The sequence below is a fragment of the Sander vitreus genome, chromosome 3, assembly GCF_031162955.1.
Source record: "Sander vitreus isolate 19-12246 chromosome 3, sanVit1, whole genome shotgun sequence".
Lineage (NCBI taxonomy): Eukaryota > Metazoa > Chordata > Actinopteri > Perciformes > Percidae > Sander > Sander vitreus.
Window position 1 is genome coordinate 22,526,597 of NC_135857.1, and position 19,742 is coordinate 22,546,338.

Here is a 19,742-nt window from a genome sequence, read left to right on the forward strand (position 1 = left end):
ACAATGAAAGGAGAGTTTGATGACTCACATGGCCAAGTTTTCAAAACCGAGACAGTGCACACTAAAATAACTCCTTCCTAATGGGGACAGAAGTGGAAGAGAGAAAGGAATGCATTACGCCTGCATGGCATGTGTAAACATCCAGAAAGCCAATATGCCTTTAGTCTCACCACATACACACACTTAGACATACAAGATGACAGCTCTGAGCAAGTATTAGTCTGGTATTTTTTTAGCCACGTATCCCCTGTTAACTCTGCTGTCTACTGAAGCCCAAACTGTCAAGTATACAACCCCTTTTTTGGCCTCATCGCTGAGTGTGCAGTTTTGCAGATATTAACACCAGATCATGTGTGAGCTTGTGCCTAAACTTGTGTGGAGGTGTTTGTATGATTTGCATTGGCTCTGTCTCAAAAGTTTGGTCCCATTCCCAGAAAGTAGCTCATAAAGAATTACAAACAGTCTTGCAGTAATTGTAGGTTCTTCCTGTGCTCCTCCCCTGTACCACAGCTTTATTTCCAAAGCATGACGTCAGTCGGTCAACGCCGTCCGCAGCTGGCAGAAGATTTGTTGGACTGCAGCGAGGGGGCCTCCATGACATTTGGAGCAAAGTGGCTCCAATAGATGTTCGAGATGGGTTTTATCTACATGAGAGATGTGTGTGAGTGTGAGATGGAGAAACTGAAAAATGGAAAACATGGATGTGCTTGGTCAACCAGGCTGAAATACACCTCTACTTATCTCTCTATCCCTGTGAATTTGTAGAGGGGCTGTTATGTAAACCGAGTACACTTCTACCACATCTTAGAACAGAGAGTCCAGGACTTGTTAAAGCATATAGTCCTGAGGCAGCAGCGTCTGAAAGCTTCAGCCTCCACTGCTGGTTGAATGGCAGACGAACAAAGAGAATTATACAACTGAACTTAAATCGGGGAAACAAAGTGTCAGTCTGGATGAGGTTGGCAGCAGTTAGCCAGACAGGGATTAGTAGTAACAGTATAAGCTATTCCAGACGAGCCAATGTTTTGTATTTTCAAGGAAACCCAATGGACATAGAGAATGAGTGTTACTGTTACTCAAGTTATTTCTCTTTCCATCTCTTTTTGACAGGAAAGGAATGTGACTGGAGGAGGATAAAGTCTGTAAAGAGGAGGGAGACACAACTGTTCACTAAGAGGTATGGGCTGGAGGCCAGCAGAGCAAATAGCAGCAGGATTTTAGAGAGAGTCCAACTTACATGTCCTAAAATGTAGGCCCTGAACTCCTCATAGGGCAAATACAAGTATGTATTGTTTCAGCTGTACATGTATATACTTTAATTAATATAAAAACATGACATTTAAAAGTATGTTTTTGTATGTAAAAATCTTAATTTGTTAAAAGAAGTAGTAACTAAAGCTATCAAACAATTTCAGTGAAGTAAAGAGTACAATTTCTCTCTCTGAAACGTAATGCAATAGAAGTTATAAAGTTGCATAAAATGAAGATAAAGTAAAGTATAGTACTTTATTTTTTGTATATTTGTATATATATATTATTTGTATAGCACATTTCAGTAACAGGGCAATTCAAAGTGCTTTACATAATACATTAAAGAGCAGTTAAAAACGATTAAAAAAATTTAAAACAGATAAAAGACGAGAATAAAATGTACACTGCAGTATAAGAACAAGTTAACCAAGTCCAACTCAGGCCTCCCAGAGGACTTATGTTTTCTGTTGCAACACAGATTCCAAACCTGGCCTCCCAGAGGACTTTACCAGTTCCAAACTGGGCCTTCCATAGGACTTAACAAGTTAACTGAGTCCAACTCAGGCCTCCCAGAGGACTTATACTAACCAGTTCCAAACTGGGCCTTCCAAAGGACTTATCCCAGACAGTCAAGACATTCTGGCCCATTGTCATCATATCCACTATTGGTCCCTCTGGGACGTGTGGTTTACTCTGCTCGCCACCCATCTTGGCGTGGAAAAAAAGTACTTTTATTTTTAAATATAGTCGTCACTATAAGTCTTAGTTTCTTTCTTGGAAAAACCTTCGGAAAAACCCTTTTTGTTGAAATTCACACTTTTTGTAATTAGTGGTCTTATTTCAACCGTAAATCCCTTTTCTATTCATAAAAGGTTGTTTCTTATTAAACCCACACAATGCAATCAGTTACAGTGCAGTATAAGAAATTAAGAAATAAACAATTATTTAAAGAAAGGCAACATCAAAAAGTACTAGAATGTACTAGAATATAGAATGAAAAAAAGCATGCATTCAGAACTTAAACTTCTGTTTTAAATTTAATATACAAGCATTGTGCTACTTACATGAAAGGCAAATCTGCATGTGACAGACAGCTTTCTGTGATAAATACTAAAATAAAAAAGGCCCCAAAATTCACTTGCATGTCACATCAGATATCATTATCTGTATAAGATGATGATGCTTTCAAGTTGCAGTAAATGTGTTGTATGATAAAATTAAAATGGCTCATCAGTCAAGCTAAAGCATGGTTTCTGTTGGAAAACTGATACATTACTTTTATAATCCACTAGATGGCAACATGGCCTTAATAGCCTCTAGTAAACACAAATGTCTGCTAGACGTTTCACACAGCAGTGTACTGGAAAAGTTCCTGCTGTGTTCCTGTATTTTCTCATGTTGTGTAATCATCGTGAAACTATTCTTTTTTTATTTGTGCTGATGTCTATCTTGGCCAAGTCTTCCTGGAAAAAAGTCACATCAGGTATAAGAATTGAAGATAAAATGAAATAAACGTTTAATTGAATGAATGTACAAATACAAATATATTTTTTTTAATCCTAAATACATTTCAGACATAATCACAACAAATATTGCAGCAACTATCAGTCAGTTGTGATATGATATGAACATAAAAAATCTATATAATATAATATATTATGCCTCAGTCGTGTAGTTTGAAGACACCAAGGTCTTGTGGTCTAGGGGATTTACATGACATTAAAGAAGTTTACATTCTTTCGTGAAATATTTTCACCTGATTCTGAAAACACTGAAGAAAATGATATAATTAAAGGGATTCAGTATTCTCCACCACCCACAGTCAACATGGAGGTAAAAATCCTTAAAGTGCTCAGGATAATGGAAAGTTTGAACATCTAACTACAGTATTATGGCCACTACAAAACTTTGAGTAAGTGGACTTTGAGTTGAGATTGTTCATCAAGAAGGAACTGCCAAGGTCAACATTTTGATCTATGTTAGGGAAATAAAATGTAGTCTACAATCTCATTGAACGTTTCATGAAAAAATAAAATGTGGAATTTGTGATTTAAACATCTTTTTTTTTTTTAAATAAAACATATATTTAAATAAGCTACAAATCTGCTGGGGAAATCTGGACTCATGGCCTATGTATAAAATCCTGACTGAGGGCTGGGCTGGGACTAAGGCCCCGCTAGTAGGCGTGTAAATCAAACGTTTTATCATGATACAATATAATAGTGATTCTTTGGACAACGATACAATATTTACTGATATCACAAACTCTGCCACAATATGATTTCGATTCGATTCAATTCAGGAACCTGCGATCGATACGAGACGATATATTTAACACAGTCAGTTCCATTTCTAAATATTTACAAAAAGCAACTCAAATATGATTAGTCAATTTCATTACTGAGCTCTTTCAGACATTTACATTAAAAACAAACTACTCTTTTTAATAAAAAGAATAAATATAAAGTGGGAATTTCAAAAAAAAGGTGCATCTTAAAGATGACGATATGTATAGATATTTTCACTTTGTATCGATAATATTGGATCGTTGAGGATTGAATTGATCGTTTTGTTACACCCCTACCCTAGTCCTGCAATTTCACCAAAGATGTAATGAAAAGCCACTGAATGGATTATGTAGCCTACTAATATCATCTATCACCAAGTATAATGATTAAGCCTGTATAAATATAAAAAATTAGATTAAATTTGTAAAAGGTCCTGGTGCTAGTTGAGCCCACTTTATTTGCCACTCCAGCAGTAGTGTTTGTAAATAGGTCTGGGTCTACTGCAGCAGCTCGATACACCTGATCCCTCTTGTTTTGGCTGTCACTGACCGTGTCCTTGCAGTTACTGTCATTCACACTTAAAGAGAGATGAGTGAAGGCAGTGTTTGTGTGTTTACAGAGCTGATACCCTTCCTCCTCCACCACCCCTTCATCTTCTCTCTCCACCTGGCCTCACGGCTCTGACACCCGGACTGTGGCTCTGCTTGAAAACAAATTGCGGCGGCGGCTCCGGTTACCGGGCCCCGATCGATGCGCTGCGCGGTGTCACATTGCCCGGAGGCTCGAGTATCGATGCATGGCCGATCGCTATCATAATCACACTTCCCCCCTCTTATCGCTTACCTACTGAATAAAACATCTGCCTTCCTGCTCATGGATCGCTCACCCCCTCCCAAAATCTGGAGGGAAAGAGACTTCTTTAAGTGTCTTTGAGATGAGTGAAGTAACATGAGAAAAGTGCACGATGATACCCAACAAATGAGGTCCCTAAAGTTGTTTTTTATCTCAGGCATCTCCAAATAGACCCACCAGCTAGTATTTGACAGTTCTTTGTCCCAGGATGCTGCAACTGTGAGGGGAACTGTTTTTCCAAACCAATGTTGCAGAACTAGGTCAAGTTTATTGAGGACCTATCATAGCCTACACATATTCTGTGGGATTCCACTGGTGGCCACCATGCAGCCCGACAAGCAGCTGCTCATTTAGCTTGATATGCCTAACTTCGTCTTCTGAAGCAAATGCTTCTGAAAAGCTTTCTGAAAAGGCCTGTATATAGCTGTTTTCATTGTTGCATTGTCTATAGCCTAATGGAACTATAGCCTAATGGATCACTTTTCCTAAATAGACTGAATTTGGCATCAGCACAAGAGACATGCAACAGTGCAACAGAGACATGCACCTTGCTCTCTCCACCTCATTTGTTGTAATATTTATACGCATTTGTATTTTCATAGTGGTTTTCATTGGTGCATCCTTAATTTGGGGGTTGACAGTATATGTATCCAGTTGGGATTTATTGAGTCCTCACAATTTGCTGTTTTTTGTAGATATCAGACATCAAGCAAATATGAATATCCTGTGAGATCAGGCTGTTGCTGGGATGAATAATCACATCAACTGTTGCAGTGCAAAACCTTATTTTTTTGAGAGATAATTAGAACACATTTAAATCCCAATATGAATGGAACCCCTACTGTAACCCTCACATAAATATTTTCTTATTGTATATTATTAAAAGTGTATCTGCCTGCCAGAGTCCCCAGGCCTCCAGCTCTCTACATGTCTGGATGACTATGAGAACTATAAATTGTGACACATTGACTAATTCATTTGCACTAAAATTCATGTTTTTGTTCAGCTCCTAAAATCAATATGCAGAACCAAACTGGGTTAAATGTACATTGAACACTTGCACCAACTATAAAGACATAAGAGAAGTAGGTTCATCAAATTACAAAATCTTACCATATTTCTCTGCTGTCTCTTCTTTTCATGTCTGAACATTTGCTGTCACATCACAGCTGGAACACAAGTCTAACAGTGAGGATAAACATTTTGTTGTGTTAGTCACAGTAACAGCAGATCAAGCTCACATATAAGGTAGTCAAATGTTACTCTTAGCAACCAGCCACTGTGGGCCCGGTGATGCTACAGATTCCATGCCCCTAGACATTTAGATGGGAAAGGTACATTAGCAATGTGGTGTCCATAAAAATAACAAACAGTAACAAAGCATTCAAACTAAGGGTAACCACTTTCATGTTTTTCCCCACAAAACAGCAGGGTGAAATTGACTTGGCGATGTCAAAATACTCAGAGCACCTAAAAAATGAAATCACTTTTTAAATCATACATTTCAATTAGTGCTGCCCGTTTTCTTTAAAATGCATCCTTTATTAGCACATTTTCTCACTGAGATTAGATGACCCAGCTAACATGGTCTGTTAAGTAGTTTTCCTTTTATAGAAAGTGCAAAAGAAGCAAGCAGTTGACTCATTTGGGTGCCTCCTGGTGGCTGCAGGCCCCTAAGCATCCGCTGTGTTTCCTTACGCCTTGGGCTGGCAGCACAAAACCTTTTACGTTTTCCGGCCCTTGCAACACGATCTCCTTAAACCTTTGGTATAAGTCAAGCTTTGCCTGGAGCAGGAGTGCAATAGAAACCATTACATTAGTCATAAAAATGTCATAACTGGTTCACTGTGTTTGAAATTCATTGCTCAGGTGGATTATCCTGGTGGCTAAGTCCTCCTTATGAGCCAGCAGGCTTCACCTGAGAGCTGTAAATCAGTACGGCCTTCACAGGTGCTGGTCTTAGGCACGCTATGTTCAACAGTGAGAGTGCAGAACGCATTGTGTAATGTAAAGTATGATACATTAAACGTAAAGATAATAGGAACAGAATACGTTAACAGGAAGTTACATTTAGGCATAGTCAAATAGATTTTAAAAGGGGATTTAAGATGCTTTGACACAAACATATTTTCTAATTGTAAGGCTTACAGCTAAACCAAATGGAATATCTACTTTGATTTAGAAATCATTGCCATTCAGCTCACCCAAAATTGTAAAATGCACAGACAAGCTTATTTACTCACACAATCAAAATCCCATACACTTGACCACTAAATTTGAGAGCATCAAAGAGCGAGAGGTTAGGTGCCAACTGTTAGGGAAGTAAGGCGACACTCTGTTAAGCTATTAAGACAATTAACAAAGTGGTCAGGAGGGGCTGAGCGGCAGAGGGGAACAGCCTGAAATGGGAGTGAGAAGAGGGTGTGAAGTGACAGTCAGCACATCTGGTCTCATCAATAATGCAGCGGGCCTTTAAACGGCAGTTTGTCGCATATTGAGCGCTGCCGACTGAAATCAAGCCCGACACCGAAGATGCTGTCAGGGGAGAGTGAAAGGGTGACAGCGGGAGGAGGGGGAAAGTAGTAGGCTGGCAAGGATACCCGAGGAAAAATGGAGTAAAAACATTTCGCCGAAGCTTTCTCTGATACATCTGATGTGGTGTGCAATAGATGAGAGAGATAAAAAATATATATATATAACAATATTTAGGTTAGAAGAATGGAAACACTATAATACAATCTCCAAATATTCAGTAATAAAAAAATGTATAAGATTAAATGTATTTACATAGCAACAGTTAATCAAATTAGCCTTAAATGTTTTCAAAGTAGGGAAGTTTGAAGCAAAGAAAGGACCTCCACAATGCTTGAATCTATTCATCACTTTTATTATTAAAATGAAAAATACAGAGGACTTCTGTTAACGCAAAACTCTCCAAAAAGTACAGACATCCTTTTGACACTATGTATGTTACTCAATAGTGACTGCAGTGATCCAACGACAAAACAGCAACAAAACAAAGAGGTGTAGATTAATGACCTTCAAATCATTCAACAAAAAGGAGAGAGAAAAAAAAAAAGAGGATAAGAAAAGGGGCTCTCCGACCTATTCAGCTAGACGCCTATAAAGAGTTCATTTTCCTGTGATCAGAGGATTTCTCAGCACGATGATGACAGAGTCTCCCCTCAGAAACATTTTAGAAATGTAGCGGTCCTTATTCACTGGCTTAGACTTCTTCTTTCCCTTCCCGCTCTTGGGAACTTCCGTCCACATCTCCTTCACATTCTCCAACACCATGTTGCAGTGCCTAAAATGATAGCAAGGGAGTAAGACATTTAGACATAGTATCACTAAGGGGGAAAAAGACAATGGGCTCATCCAACAAAAAAAAAAAACTCGTACAGATTTGTTCTTAAAATGAGGACGTGATTTAAGAGAATTTCGACTCTTAGGTACAAACAAAATTCAGACCTGTCGTACGAGCCATGAACAGATAATCTACCTTTCTCCATAGAGGACAAATACTTGTTTAATTTAAGAATTATAATCCCTTAATCTAATATGAAACTGAAATAAAATCTATAACTCAAACGTAATGCTAAATGAGTATTGTTGCTTACTATATTATCACCATGAAGGCATGACAATTTACCAAGAGTTTTTTTTTTTTTTAGACAGTTGCCTACTGATTTCCGACAGCAGGACCTGAAACTTTGAAAGCTTTCTTTTTACTCTTTAGTAACATTTTTGTGAATGAAACTCATCCACACAGAGAGCGGAACATGTAGCCTCCTGTGGTCATTTTAGGGGGCATCGATAATGCGAATGAACAAATCTCGTGCACTACTCCTCATAAACAAGTAGGATTCATTAGACTTAAGTTAGCAATGTATGACAAGTATGGCCAGTGAAGAGTTTGGATTGGATATGGTTTTCGAGATGACTGAAAGCATCCAATATCCCTGTTGAGGGAACTGTGTAAGTCTGCATCATACACAGAATTGTTTGAGGATGAAGTTGCTGTAGGAAGAAAATGCATCATCCATGTTGAAACATGCTGTGCAAAAATTCATTTCACACTAATTTCAGACCATTTAAAATCTGATTTTAAATAGTCCGGGCTCATACCATTTTGAATTACATGGAATAACAAAATTGTGGAATATTACAAACCTATTTGATTTAATCAAGTATTATTCTCATATTATACTCTCAAACCTGTAAAGTAACACGTCAGTGACCGGGCTCAGTACCTGTCAAAAGCCTTGACTCTTCCGAGCAGCTTCTTGTTGTTGCGACAGTTAATGAGAACCTGAGTGTTGTTCTTGACGGACTGTGTGAGCACCGACAGAGGGCCGGTGTTGAACTCCTCTTCCTCTCGTTTCTGGAGCTCTTCAGGGGTCATCTCTGACTTAGGCTTTGTTAAGAGACTCCTGAAAACGACACAACAATACCAATACAGAATGTTAATCATAAATAAATTTGATATTGATTATTAATATTTATTTATTTTACCGTGCAATTTTCTTAAGATATATTCCACATGTATAGACTTGGACCATATACAGTAAGTTACCATACTGTATGACAAAAGTAAATTGGTATGTAGGCTAACGTTACCTGGAACACCTGTAATTACATCAGAGTTTTCAGCCTTCTGTCCGAAAACACACACAGACTGAGGAAACTAACACATGATACGGATATGGCTCTAGCATAAAAAAAAACTATACGATAAACGTCACACTTATGATATATTTTATTACAAACTGTAACAACGTATCGCATGCAAGGCAACGCATGCTCAAACACTAACGTTAGTGCTTGGTATTACCATTTGGCTAACTAACGTTAGCTTATATCAATGCTATTGTGTGACTCCGGACTCGCAACTTTTCCATTTGAACCACGTCAGTTAAAAAATAAATCAGTTGGTCATTTTTTATTAGAATTGTAACAGTAACGTAGATGTAACATAGCTGGGCTGGATAGTATATAGCAACGAAAAGACATAAAAGGATATATCAACTGCAGCTAACCGGCCTCGGGTCCTATCGCTGACTACCTAAGAAGCTAACCATGTTAGCATTGTAAATGTTAGCTTCTCGCTGCTGCGATTCAGAGTTCAGGCTCTGAGACCGAAAATAAATACTTTCCCAACGACTGTCTGGCAATTAGAGATACTTACATGGTTGCTGATTTATGAAAACAGTCTCCTTATATCGTGTTCCGCTCGTTTCACCAGGTGCCTTCGTATCCGCAACGATCTGCAATCAATTCTCGTGTGGATCGAGCTACTTCCGGGTCAACTAGTACGCGCTTCAAAATGTTGTAATAACTACCGGGTTACTACGGTCCCGTTCAAATGTACATCATTACTTTGTAACTGTCCAACGTTGAATTACTTGTAATCTAGTATTTACATGTATTCTACGTTATACTTTTTCTCCACTACATTTCAAAGAGAAGTAGTTCAGATATGTTCTCCACTAAATTATTTGACATTTGCGTTATAGGCCTAGCTATATTTTGCTGATAAAGCAAACATTTAGAGTGGGCTACAGTCAAAACATTTTTTATAATTAGCTCCACCCTGACCGACTACAACATTAAAATACTGATCTTAATGCATCAGTTATAATAACCCTATTAATAAGATAAGAAGATTTACTTCATTGATTCCCAGCGAGGAAATTTGGATTGTTGCAGCAGAACAACAGAAACACCATGCATAAATACAGCTAGTATTTACTTAAAAGAAAGTAACATAACTAAATAATAAGAGGTACATAAACCAAAATAGAATAGAAAAAATTTGAAACAAAGCATTTTGATACACATGACATGATGGGGCTGATAGAGTGACCGAGGTGTAATTAATAGCCGCACAGCCTAATTAAATAGAATATACTGCAAGGATGCATCACATTAACATAGCATATGGTGCATGATGAAATATTGAGAAATATGAGACATAGTAAAAGGTGCAGTGTTGTAATAGCCTATATCATAACATAATAATATATAGTATAGTACAACAATATGGTTAAGTATATTGCAGCAATATAACATAGAATATTAATAATGTGATATATAATATAATATGGAATAGTATAATAAATAGTAGTAGTAATAATAGTAATAAGAGCCTATATACTAATACTTTGTGCAATAACACTGTATGCTATATTTCTCTGATAATACTTACTGTATGTTCTCAATTATAAATGCAATAATCTTAATTATGCAATGGAGTAGTTTTACAGAGTACAGTTAACAGGTAGGGCTTGCTGCTAGTTTTTTCTGAATACCTATTTGGATTATTACAGGCTGGTGATAAGCATGTGGGGGTGCTGTTTTAGGGTACGGTATTTATACATTAACCACAAAGGCCCTTTCTGTTAAAAAAAATTGTCACAGGAAAAGAGATGGCAGAGGGAGCAGCCAAATGATACCACAGACCCAAACAGATAAGTCTTTGTTTTTCTCTTTAACACAACAAGAATGAGGGGAAAGTGTGTGTGTGAGAGAGAGACTGGGATGTAGGCTACATTATCTACACAGCAGCAATGAGACATTGAGAGATTGGCTTTCTGGCAAGAGACAGACAGACGCCTGGGGGTGTACAACCCACCCACCTTATTTCAAAGGGTGGCAGCTCTACCTGTGGAAACCACTTGATGCGGATAAAGGCAGCCTGTGTGCTGTTGAGACAGGCAAGTGTGTGGGATTGATTTCCAGAGCTGTAGGGTACTATATCTATATGAACAACACCTAGCTCAGCCAAAAGACTTAAAACTGTGGAGAGTGGGCCTGTAAAATGAGCTCAGTGTGGCATTAGCCTACATGTGTTTGGACTGCAGTGATCTGAAAACACTTTTGCAGTTGTCCAATTAGGAGAGCATTGATTTACCTACAACTGAAACAACTGAATAATGTCTAATATGTCTAATTTATATGCAGTTTATTCATACGATTATGGCCAAATGCATTGCTTTCTTTAGGGGCTCCATATTCAGATTTACAAACGGACATATTGGTCTTACAATCTGATTTTGATGGAGGAGTGTCCCCTGCACACATCTCACAGGAAAGGCATCATTTTTTTTTAAGTATGTGAACCTTTTTTTTTTATTCTTTTTTTTACAATGAATCTCTTAAGCGAATAATTAAATTACATATAAATCTGTGATTGTAAAAATAAAAAAACTCTCCCATGCTCTACAAAAAAATGTACACTATCCTTTTATATAAAAATAAAAAAGTCCACCACTCTCCCCCTTTTGTGACTCCTCCTCCTTACCCTTTAATTTTTTGTATGGTCCCTTAAATATTTCCCCCTTAATATTGATTCTGGTGCCAAAATATCACAAAGTGGGCTTGGTGAAAACAATCGTGAACAGAAAGCATGTCTGCAACTTTCAGCACATGATTAGCAACAGCAACAGATATCAACACCAACATGTTCCAATCCAACTGTCTGTGTTAAGTGACATGTCCATTTATCTGTAGCAGGGGGGATTTATAGATCTGTGGTTACTGTAGAGCTGTCAAAAAATTTGGTTATTTATTACACTAACAGCGAACAGTATCTTCTTACGCCTGCCCCCCAAATTCTACTTCGCACCACCTGTTGATTCACAGCTCTGTCCTCTGCTCTCTATGCTGCGACCACAATTACTCATGCAAGTAATAAAACATTATTATCTTCGCATTTATCTAGACTGTGAGTTTGCCAACAGTGAAGTTACCTGATCCAGCCCAGTCTGCTTTAACCACAGGCGACTGTGAATGTGGCTGGGCTTGGGAGGGTGACGGGCTGGGGTCTTTTGCTATAAAGAGTCTTTTGTCCCACGGAGGCAGCCGTCCAGAAAGCTGCTCTAATCTGTAGCCGCATACATCTGTTTCCTTATGAATTTATATCTCTGGGAGAGGTGAGGGAAAGTTGAACAGGTAATGATGTCAGCGCCGGGTGAAACACAAGACAGATCAATAAGATGAGCGGGACTGGAATGTCTACCTGTTGAAGGTTACAGTTACATCACACTGTGTCTGCGCACTGTTTCAACATGACGCCTCCTCAAGAAAGCTTCAGGTGCACATTTGAACTGGTGATCAACAAAGGTAGAGGATCACAGCATGTGAAGAGGCATCCTCTCCGCGATTTCACAAATTGTACTCAAAAAGAATCCGTCTATTTATCGTCCGTGTTGTGTGGGCTCAAATGTCCAGAGTGAAACATTCAATAACACAGCACAAATGAGACCAATCAACAACAGTATAGCTCCTTAATGAGGTGAAAAGAAAACACACTTAAAATGCATTATTTATCGTTTAATTACATGCAGGCTAATTCAAATAGTAATGCCATTTGTTTAGTTGCAACATTAACAAATCGATGACAATAAATGCAGCAAATTTAACGTTGTATATTTTTTTTTCATTCACAATATACTTATTTCATATTTTAAAACGATTTCCCCTCCTTGGACTACAATAATTGCATTACATTTTTTGTTTAATTAAGTCAGCTGGAACTATACTCACCCATTCAGAACTTCCTACGCATTTTAATAGCTTTTAAATGTCTCGGTCAACATGTTGGAAAATGAATAACTTCAGACAGAATGATAATTTCGTTAACATTTTATTTCATTTTTTAAATGACATTTTTCGGTATTTTGCAGACAATTTCAGATGATGGCATTAGGCCTCAAACAGTGACATGCATGCGCGCAAACCACTTCAATTTCTACTACTGGCAAGTGCATATGTATATGTGGAAAATAATTCATGAGAAAAGTTACTTAAGTAGAAAGCATTATTTCTAAAACAAGAATATAGTTTCAATTTACATTATATTCTTTTTAAATGACAATTTGTCCCGGTTCCTGGTTACACTGATGTGTTAAAAAACAAAAACAAATGCGCAATCAAGACTAGCCTATATATATTTTTGCACATTTTCGAAATGGCGTGTGTCAGAATTAGCCCGGTTTAAATTTCAATGTACGTGAGACCCTGACTCATGTTGTTTATGTATCAGCTATCTTTTGTTAATCTGACACATTTTACAACACGCGTTCTTATGAAACAATACAAGACCAGTGCAAAAAACATTTCCTATTTCAATTTAGGTATCTTTCACTGCAACGCAAAGACATTATTGGGGAAATATTGCGGAATATTTTTCATTTACCAGGCTTTTCATGAACTCAAAAAAATCCAATCTGCAGGTACTCTTTAGGATGCTCTGACCTTTTATTTACCAACTTTGTTCATCTAAATTCTACAGCAATGTTTTAAATCTTAGATAGTGGGTACAATGACTGTCACTCTATTTTTCTATATTCCAAGACGAAGGGCTTGAACTGACTTGAGGGCAGTAATTTCGAAAGTCATTATAGAACCCCCCGAGGTCTGAGTGGCCGTTCTTGGATACAAATTGTCCCGGAGATGTCTTGGCGCACTCCTCTTGGCACGGACTAAACGTTGCGGCACAAGGTATTTGGTGAGAGTAAAAGTAGCTGGCTTGTCCGGAGATCATGTTAAAAGAGTACGGATCCGACAGCGGCAGGGGGCATGCAGGGATGGATGTGGAGAAAGCGGTGCAGGCGGTGCCAATCTGATGGCGTCGGGATTGCGCGCAACTGAGTCCAATGTAAGACATCTCCTGGTGCGTCTGCACGAACCGGTCAGCGTCTACAGCACTTGTTGCACTCAACCGGGACCGCTGTGAAACCATCGATGTGGCGTGGTTTGGGAAGCGGGGGTGAGCTCTCAGATAAGTCCCTGCGCCAAGGTGACTGCGCACTGGTGTTTGGAGAGGCAGAAACGGCGGCACCGGCCAGTAAAATGAACCTGCTGCGGCCAAGGTCACGCTGGTTGCAGTGCTGGAAGACATCAGTCGACCTCCTCCCCTTTTTAGTGCAAGCTTGGTCCTGGAGCCAGCTGCGGCCCTGCGCCGGAGTTTTCCTGATGTGCCACCTATGAAGACGTCCTCACTGCAGGGGTCCAGCATCCAGTAGTTGCCTTTACCCGGGTCATCATAGTGGCGTGGCACTTTAACGAAACACTTATTCAGACTTAAGTTGTGCCTGATTGAATTTTGCCATCCTTGTCTGTTCTGTCGGTAGTATGGAAAATTGTCCATGATAAACTCATAGATACCATTGAGCGTGAGCCGTCGTTCCGGGCTCTGGCGGATAGCCATCATGATGAGCGCGTTATAACTGAAAGGAGGTTTCTCAGGCTTAACGCTTTCTTCTGCTCCAACGCCTTTCTTTGATTCTCCCTTATTTCCTTCTCGTTTTCCATTTGCACTCACCGTTTTAGTTTCCGCTGTAGTGCACAGTTTGGGGGTTTCGCAGTTCTTTCCACTGTCAAACTTTTCCTCTTGACTGGATTTCTCTGGTTGTGCGGAGCGCAGTTTCTGGGACTGAGAAGGATACTCCTGGTCACCCATCATGCCCTCTCGTCTCAACAACAGGCTGCTGATGCTGAAGGACTTGTGAAAAAATCGGTCCGAAGTTTTCAAGTCCTCCATCTTAAAGATTAAAGTCACAACTAAAATCCTCAGCGGCGTCCGGTGATCAGAGCAGAGCGCGTCACTGAACCCACAGAGCAAAGATGCGCTGCTTCAAAGAGACGAAGAGCCAAAGACGCACCGGCCAGACAGCGTGACAACAAATGCGCATGATCACAGCAGCTCAGGACTCGTTACCATAAGAAGTAGTGCATTACTTTGTTGCTGGATCTGAAAGTGAAACATTTGGGGCTATAATGTGTGCATGTGCCCTACTCTTAGATGACCGGTTCCTCATTTTAGAAAACATAACTAATTTAACCCAATAAAGATGTGTGATCACGTTTCTCGATCAAATCAAAGAACATAATGTGACTCAATGTTTTATTGGCATTGGCATTTCCAGGCCATTTAAAAAAAGAAATCCAAGGTAAACTCAATAATAATTGAGCCCAAACCGTGCAAAGAGACGTTTGAACCAGGGATAAAATGCTGTCAATCTGTGTGACTGATCGGTGAACTCTGGGGTTTAATTATAATAGGCTACTTCCGTGACTCATGAAATGTAACCCGCGCCTTGCCCTCTGGGCTAGCCTCATTGCTCTCTCTTTTTATTCGGTTTCTCTCTGCGCCCCTTTGTTGACACCACGATTTGGCAAAATGCCTATAAAAGGAAGAAGTAGATGTAGCCTGAATGATCTTGTCACTAATAGGCCTACATATACGACATTTTAGAAAACAGGGCAAGGTGATTCCACTTCTTTCTAAACCTGTTATTGCAAGATTCAAAACAACTCTCAATATCATGAGAAAAATGCACCTGTTAGCAGATTTTATTTTGAAATCACTTGATTAACTACTCCAAATGTTAATGCATTACTCACCAGGCAGATGACAGGTCTGGGCCCAACTTTCTCTGTAGGGAGCCAAACTGTATATTAAGCTCTGCAGGTTGTCTTATCCACGTTGATTTGTGGTAATCTGATCAAAATTGTATTTGTTTGGATGTATCATAATTTAAGCACAGCTGCTGCTGACATGTTCACATTCTTAAAATGAAGAGAGAGAGGGAGATGGATAATATATGTTGTTTGTATACCTGGAGTGGTAACAAAAATAATTTCCCCCTGGGATTATTAAAGTATTTCTGATTCTGAGAGAGAGAGAGAGAGAGAGAGAGAGAGAGAGAGAGAGAGAGAGAGAGAGAGAGAGACAAGTTCTTTTTCTCACCTATGAAGACAGTGATTCATTTCATCAAATATGAATGAGGCATGTTAAGACAGCAAAGCTAGATAATGTTTTGTCTACCGGAAGGTGCAGTAAATAAAAATGAAACGACTTTAACAGTTCTTGGCACACTTGATAACACAGTAAGGTACACACTTTACACTCTATGGTGTTGCGGAGTGTCAAGTGTACAACACTCCAATCTCATAAAGGATCCAGAAGAGAGTGAAACATGGCCTGGGGTGGATTTGAGTCAGGGTCTTTTGTTAATTTTCTGTGACAGCACTGGTTTAAAGGTCACTACACACACACACACACACACACACACACACACACACACACACACACAGACTTATTTTGTATATTATGTAGTATATTCTGATGTTCATTAAGACCTACTGTGCCCCGGCCTATTACAGCTCTGTCTCACAATTATCTTCACCTGAAGCTTTTGAACACACTAAATTTGCTCCCTTATGATGCTAAAGCTAAATGTCTTTACTTCTGTCAACAGTGAGACAGTTGAGAACCATAAAGAAACAACTTGGAAATCAAGTATTGCACTAGACTTAGTAAATAGCTCATCAAACCATGTAAACCCTTTTGTGCATTTCCATTTAGAACTTTTCCAGGTATCCTGCTTCATAGACAGCACAGTGGAGGCAGAGAACAGTGCAGTTCTATTCTTTCCAAACTCCAAAGACAAAAAGGAAAGTCAGTGCAGTGATATCAGTTTGACAAGAGAATAGTTCAAAACTGGCTTTTTGCTTTAATTTGACTGAATAAATGATTGGCTATACCAATAAAGAACAGCACAGGCTCTGAAAAGAGGCAGAGCTTTCTGAATCTTTCTTTTTAAATTAAAAAAGGCAGGCCTCTTGATTAATATATTTTGAAAGGTTCCCTTTTTTGGGAAAAAATACAACATAGATTTATTGCGTTTCTGAACTCTCATAGAAGAAAGTCGTCCATTTAATCTAATATATAAAAGACAGGAACATTTTTTAAATTAAAAATGCAATAAACCTTGACATTTAAAAAAAGTTTACCCCACTATCGCAACCTGACCACTATTTTTTGTTTGGTAATATTACAACAAATGATTGGCCCCTACAGCATAGTGACATGTGCCTACAGATTGACACATACCTCTACTACATTAAACGTGACGACCAGAACTACACATATAATCTGTTACCATTATACCTTCTCTTAGTCAATTTGATAAGGGCCTTCCTGCATAATCCTTGCGCTGCACAAGTGAGCACTTGTTGGGAATGTTTCAGGCACTGCAGAAAGCACACATTGTTGTCTCAACACTTGTAATCTTCTTGGTTCTTTTTCTCTGTTAAATATTTCATATTGTGTTGTTTACAGTGGCACCCTGAAGTCATTTTCATGAAAATACAGCCCTTCCAAAGAAAATTGGTAGGCCTATTATACAGTAGGCTATAGTATATTTTATCATTATTTGAATTAATTCTGTTTGGAGGATTCCCATGACTCCGATTGTGAAACGCAAGCAGCAAGCTCTACTCTGTTGCTATCCCTGTCCTCTGTGGGAGAGGGCGAGCAAAAAATGAATCAAACAATCACAATATTGCTAATAACATGGTATTTATTTCAAAAAGACCTGTAGCTTAACATCAGAACAGGTTAAATCCATGTGAATGTTCATCTTAAACAACCGCATCTTAAGGCAAATGCCTTTTACTTGAATACTTTCATAAGTAAAAAGGCTTCCATATTAATATTGCATTTAGGTAACTACTGTAAAAAGTAGCATAACAGACTGAAAGAATGTAATCAAACTAAGAAGTAAGAGCTACCGTGACAATTTTTCTACATGTGAATTAAAGTGCATTGACTTTCAGGCATTTTGCACTCTAAAGCCTATTGGTCTCATCCCATTTGATGGCTCCCTCTGCTGTAAGAGAAAGTCACAGACCTTCCCTTAGTTCAGAGGACAGCCATGAATAAAAAGAATTTGATAAGAAATAATGAGTCAGTATTTATTCTAAATTCTTCTTCATCCTGTTACCCTGTTTATTCCACATCTGGTATTAACGAAGAGCTGGTGAAGGTTTGTTTATGATATGAAGCTAGGGATTTTTTTGCAATCAAAACAATCAGAATCTGGGCGGCCGGATAGCTCAGTTGGTAGAGCGGGCGCCCATATATAGAGGTTTACTCCGAACTGTGGCCCTTTGCTGCATGTCATTCCCCCCTCTCTCTCCCCTTTCATGTCTTCAGCTTTCCTATCAATAAAGGCCTAAAAATGCCCAAAACAATCAGAATCTGCAGTGAGCTTTATGTGGTAGCCCTTAGTTGTGGTAGTGCAGCATACAGTTTTCCTCCTGGACATTCTGTGTCTCCCAGATCTCTGTGCCCAAACAGGGCAAACTTTGGGTTTAGAAAGCCCTGAGAAACTCCGGATTGCAGCAACTTCTTGACTGACGACATTGCCTCTGTGCTTGGTGTGTCATCTGAAAGCAAAATAAGTAGCATTATCGTTATATCTGACTTCTTAACACCATCCTGAAAGTGTATGGAAACTTCAGTTTTTCACCCCTCTTTTGTTAACCCTACCTAGACATGTGCTGTCCTCTAATTGCACAATGCACAAAGTTAATAGGTGGGCTTACTTTTGAAATTTCCCATGAAGGCAATCCCCAGTGAGTCATGATTGTTGCCTTTGGCATGTGCCCCAACCACACCCCAGCCACGGCCCTCATACACGGCACCGTCTCCTCCGACAAGAAAACTGAAACACACAGAAAGTATGGTTGAGGATCTTATAGCATTAAAAACAAGCAGAAACTCATTAGAAAAATGACATATTAATTACATTGTAATTTCCCTTGCAGGATTAATAAAGTATAAATTATTATTATTAATTAAATGTCCTCCAAAATGTCCACATTGTATATACAACACTATATAAACATCACTCATAAATGACATTCGCCTAGACAGTTTGAGCAGTGAAGGCAACAGAGCTACTCACTTATATCCGATGTCATCGAAGCCTCTGTCTTTCATATGCCCTCTCTGAATGCTGACAAGGTGGTCCATACACTCTTTCTGGCCTTTGCATCTTGCGAGGGCAGTGTGGTGTATGACAACTCTCTGGGCAGAGCCTTTCAGAGTCTCCCTTTTTTTAGGGGCAGCTGCTCCCCAGTGCTGCCTTGAAACAATGATCACTGAAAAGCGGTTTGAACGATCAAAAGCATATTCAAAACAAAGAAGTTGGCTTATGCCATATGTGAAAATGTAATTGGCAGTGGTAATTACAAAGATTTCCAAATGTAATATCTGTAGTGTAAAGCGGTTTGTTGCCATACCTTTTTGTGCCATACCTCCTTACACAGTTGCCTTTGACTGCAGCATGCAGCTGCCTTATCAAGGAGCCTGTTTCTGGAGGTGTGGTCACGGGAAGTACACCTTCCTTGTTTCTATATTGTTACACGTGGATGCATATGTGCACACAAATTATATTCCAACTGGTTATGTTGGTTGAGTAATAGTCTATCACTAGAAGATGAAGTCTACAGTTGCCCAAGTTTTTTTGTTGGAATATACGCATTTGAAAAAGAAGG

General features: G+C 39.0%; 3 protein-coding genes and 1 long non-coding RNA gene across 4 annotated transcripts; 1 reads left to right on the forward strand and 3 right to left on the reverse strand.

Moving 5' to 3' along the window:
- The first annotated feature begins 517 nt into the window (after positions 1-517).
- Positions 518-5,369, forward strand: LOC144513115 (uncharacterized). Its single transcript, XR_013501085.1, has 3 exons — positions 518-661; positions 1,111-1,177; positions 4,159-5,369. It is a non-coding gene; the product is annotated as an uncharacterized LOC144513115 (long non-coding RNA).
- Positions 5,370-7,262: 1,893 nt separating this feature from the next.
- On the reverse strand, positions 7,263-9,697 carry snrpd2 (small nuclear ribonucleoprotein D2 polypeptide). Its single transcript, XM_078246553.1, has 3 exons — positions 9,580-9,697; positions 8,645-8,824; positions 7,263-7,698 (listed from the first exon to the last, which is right to left on the reverse strand). Coding segments are annotated over exons 1-3 (357 nt in total). The 5' UTR covers positions 9,582-9,697; the 3' UTR covers positions 7,263-7,523.
- A 3,087-nt stretch (positions 9,698-12,784) lies between these two features.
- Positions 12,785-15,110, reverse strand: foxg1c (forkhead box G1c). The gene has a single exon (XM_078246554.1). The coding sequence runs from the start codon at positions 14,935-14,937 to the stop codon at positions 13,729-13,731; it is 1,209 nt and encodes a 402-aa protein (XP_078102680.1). The 5' UTR covers positions 14,938-15,110; the 3' UTR covers positions 12,785-13,728.
- A 2,631-nt stretch (positions 15,111-17,741) lies between these two features.
- pglyrp5 (peptidoglycan recognition protein 5) lies at positions 17,742-19,681 on the reverse strand. Its single transcript, XM_078246555.1, has 4 exons — positions 19,488-19,681; positions 19,151-19,346; positions 18,789-18,907; positions 17,742-18,629 (listed from the first exon to the last, which is right to left on the reverse strand). Exons 1-4 carry the CDS (start codon positions 19,498-19,500, stop codon positions 18,454-18,456), a joined length of 504 nt encoding a protein of 167 aa, XP_078102681.1. The 5' UTR covers positions 19,501-19,681; the 3' UTR covers positions 17,742-18,453.
- Positions 19,682-19,742: the final 61 nt, after the last annotated feature.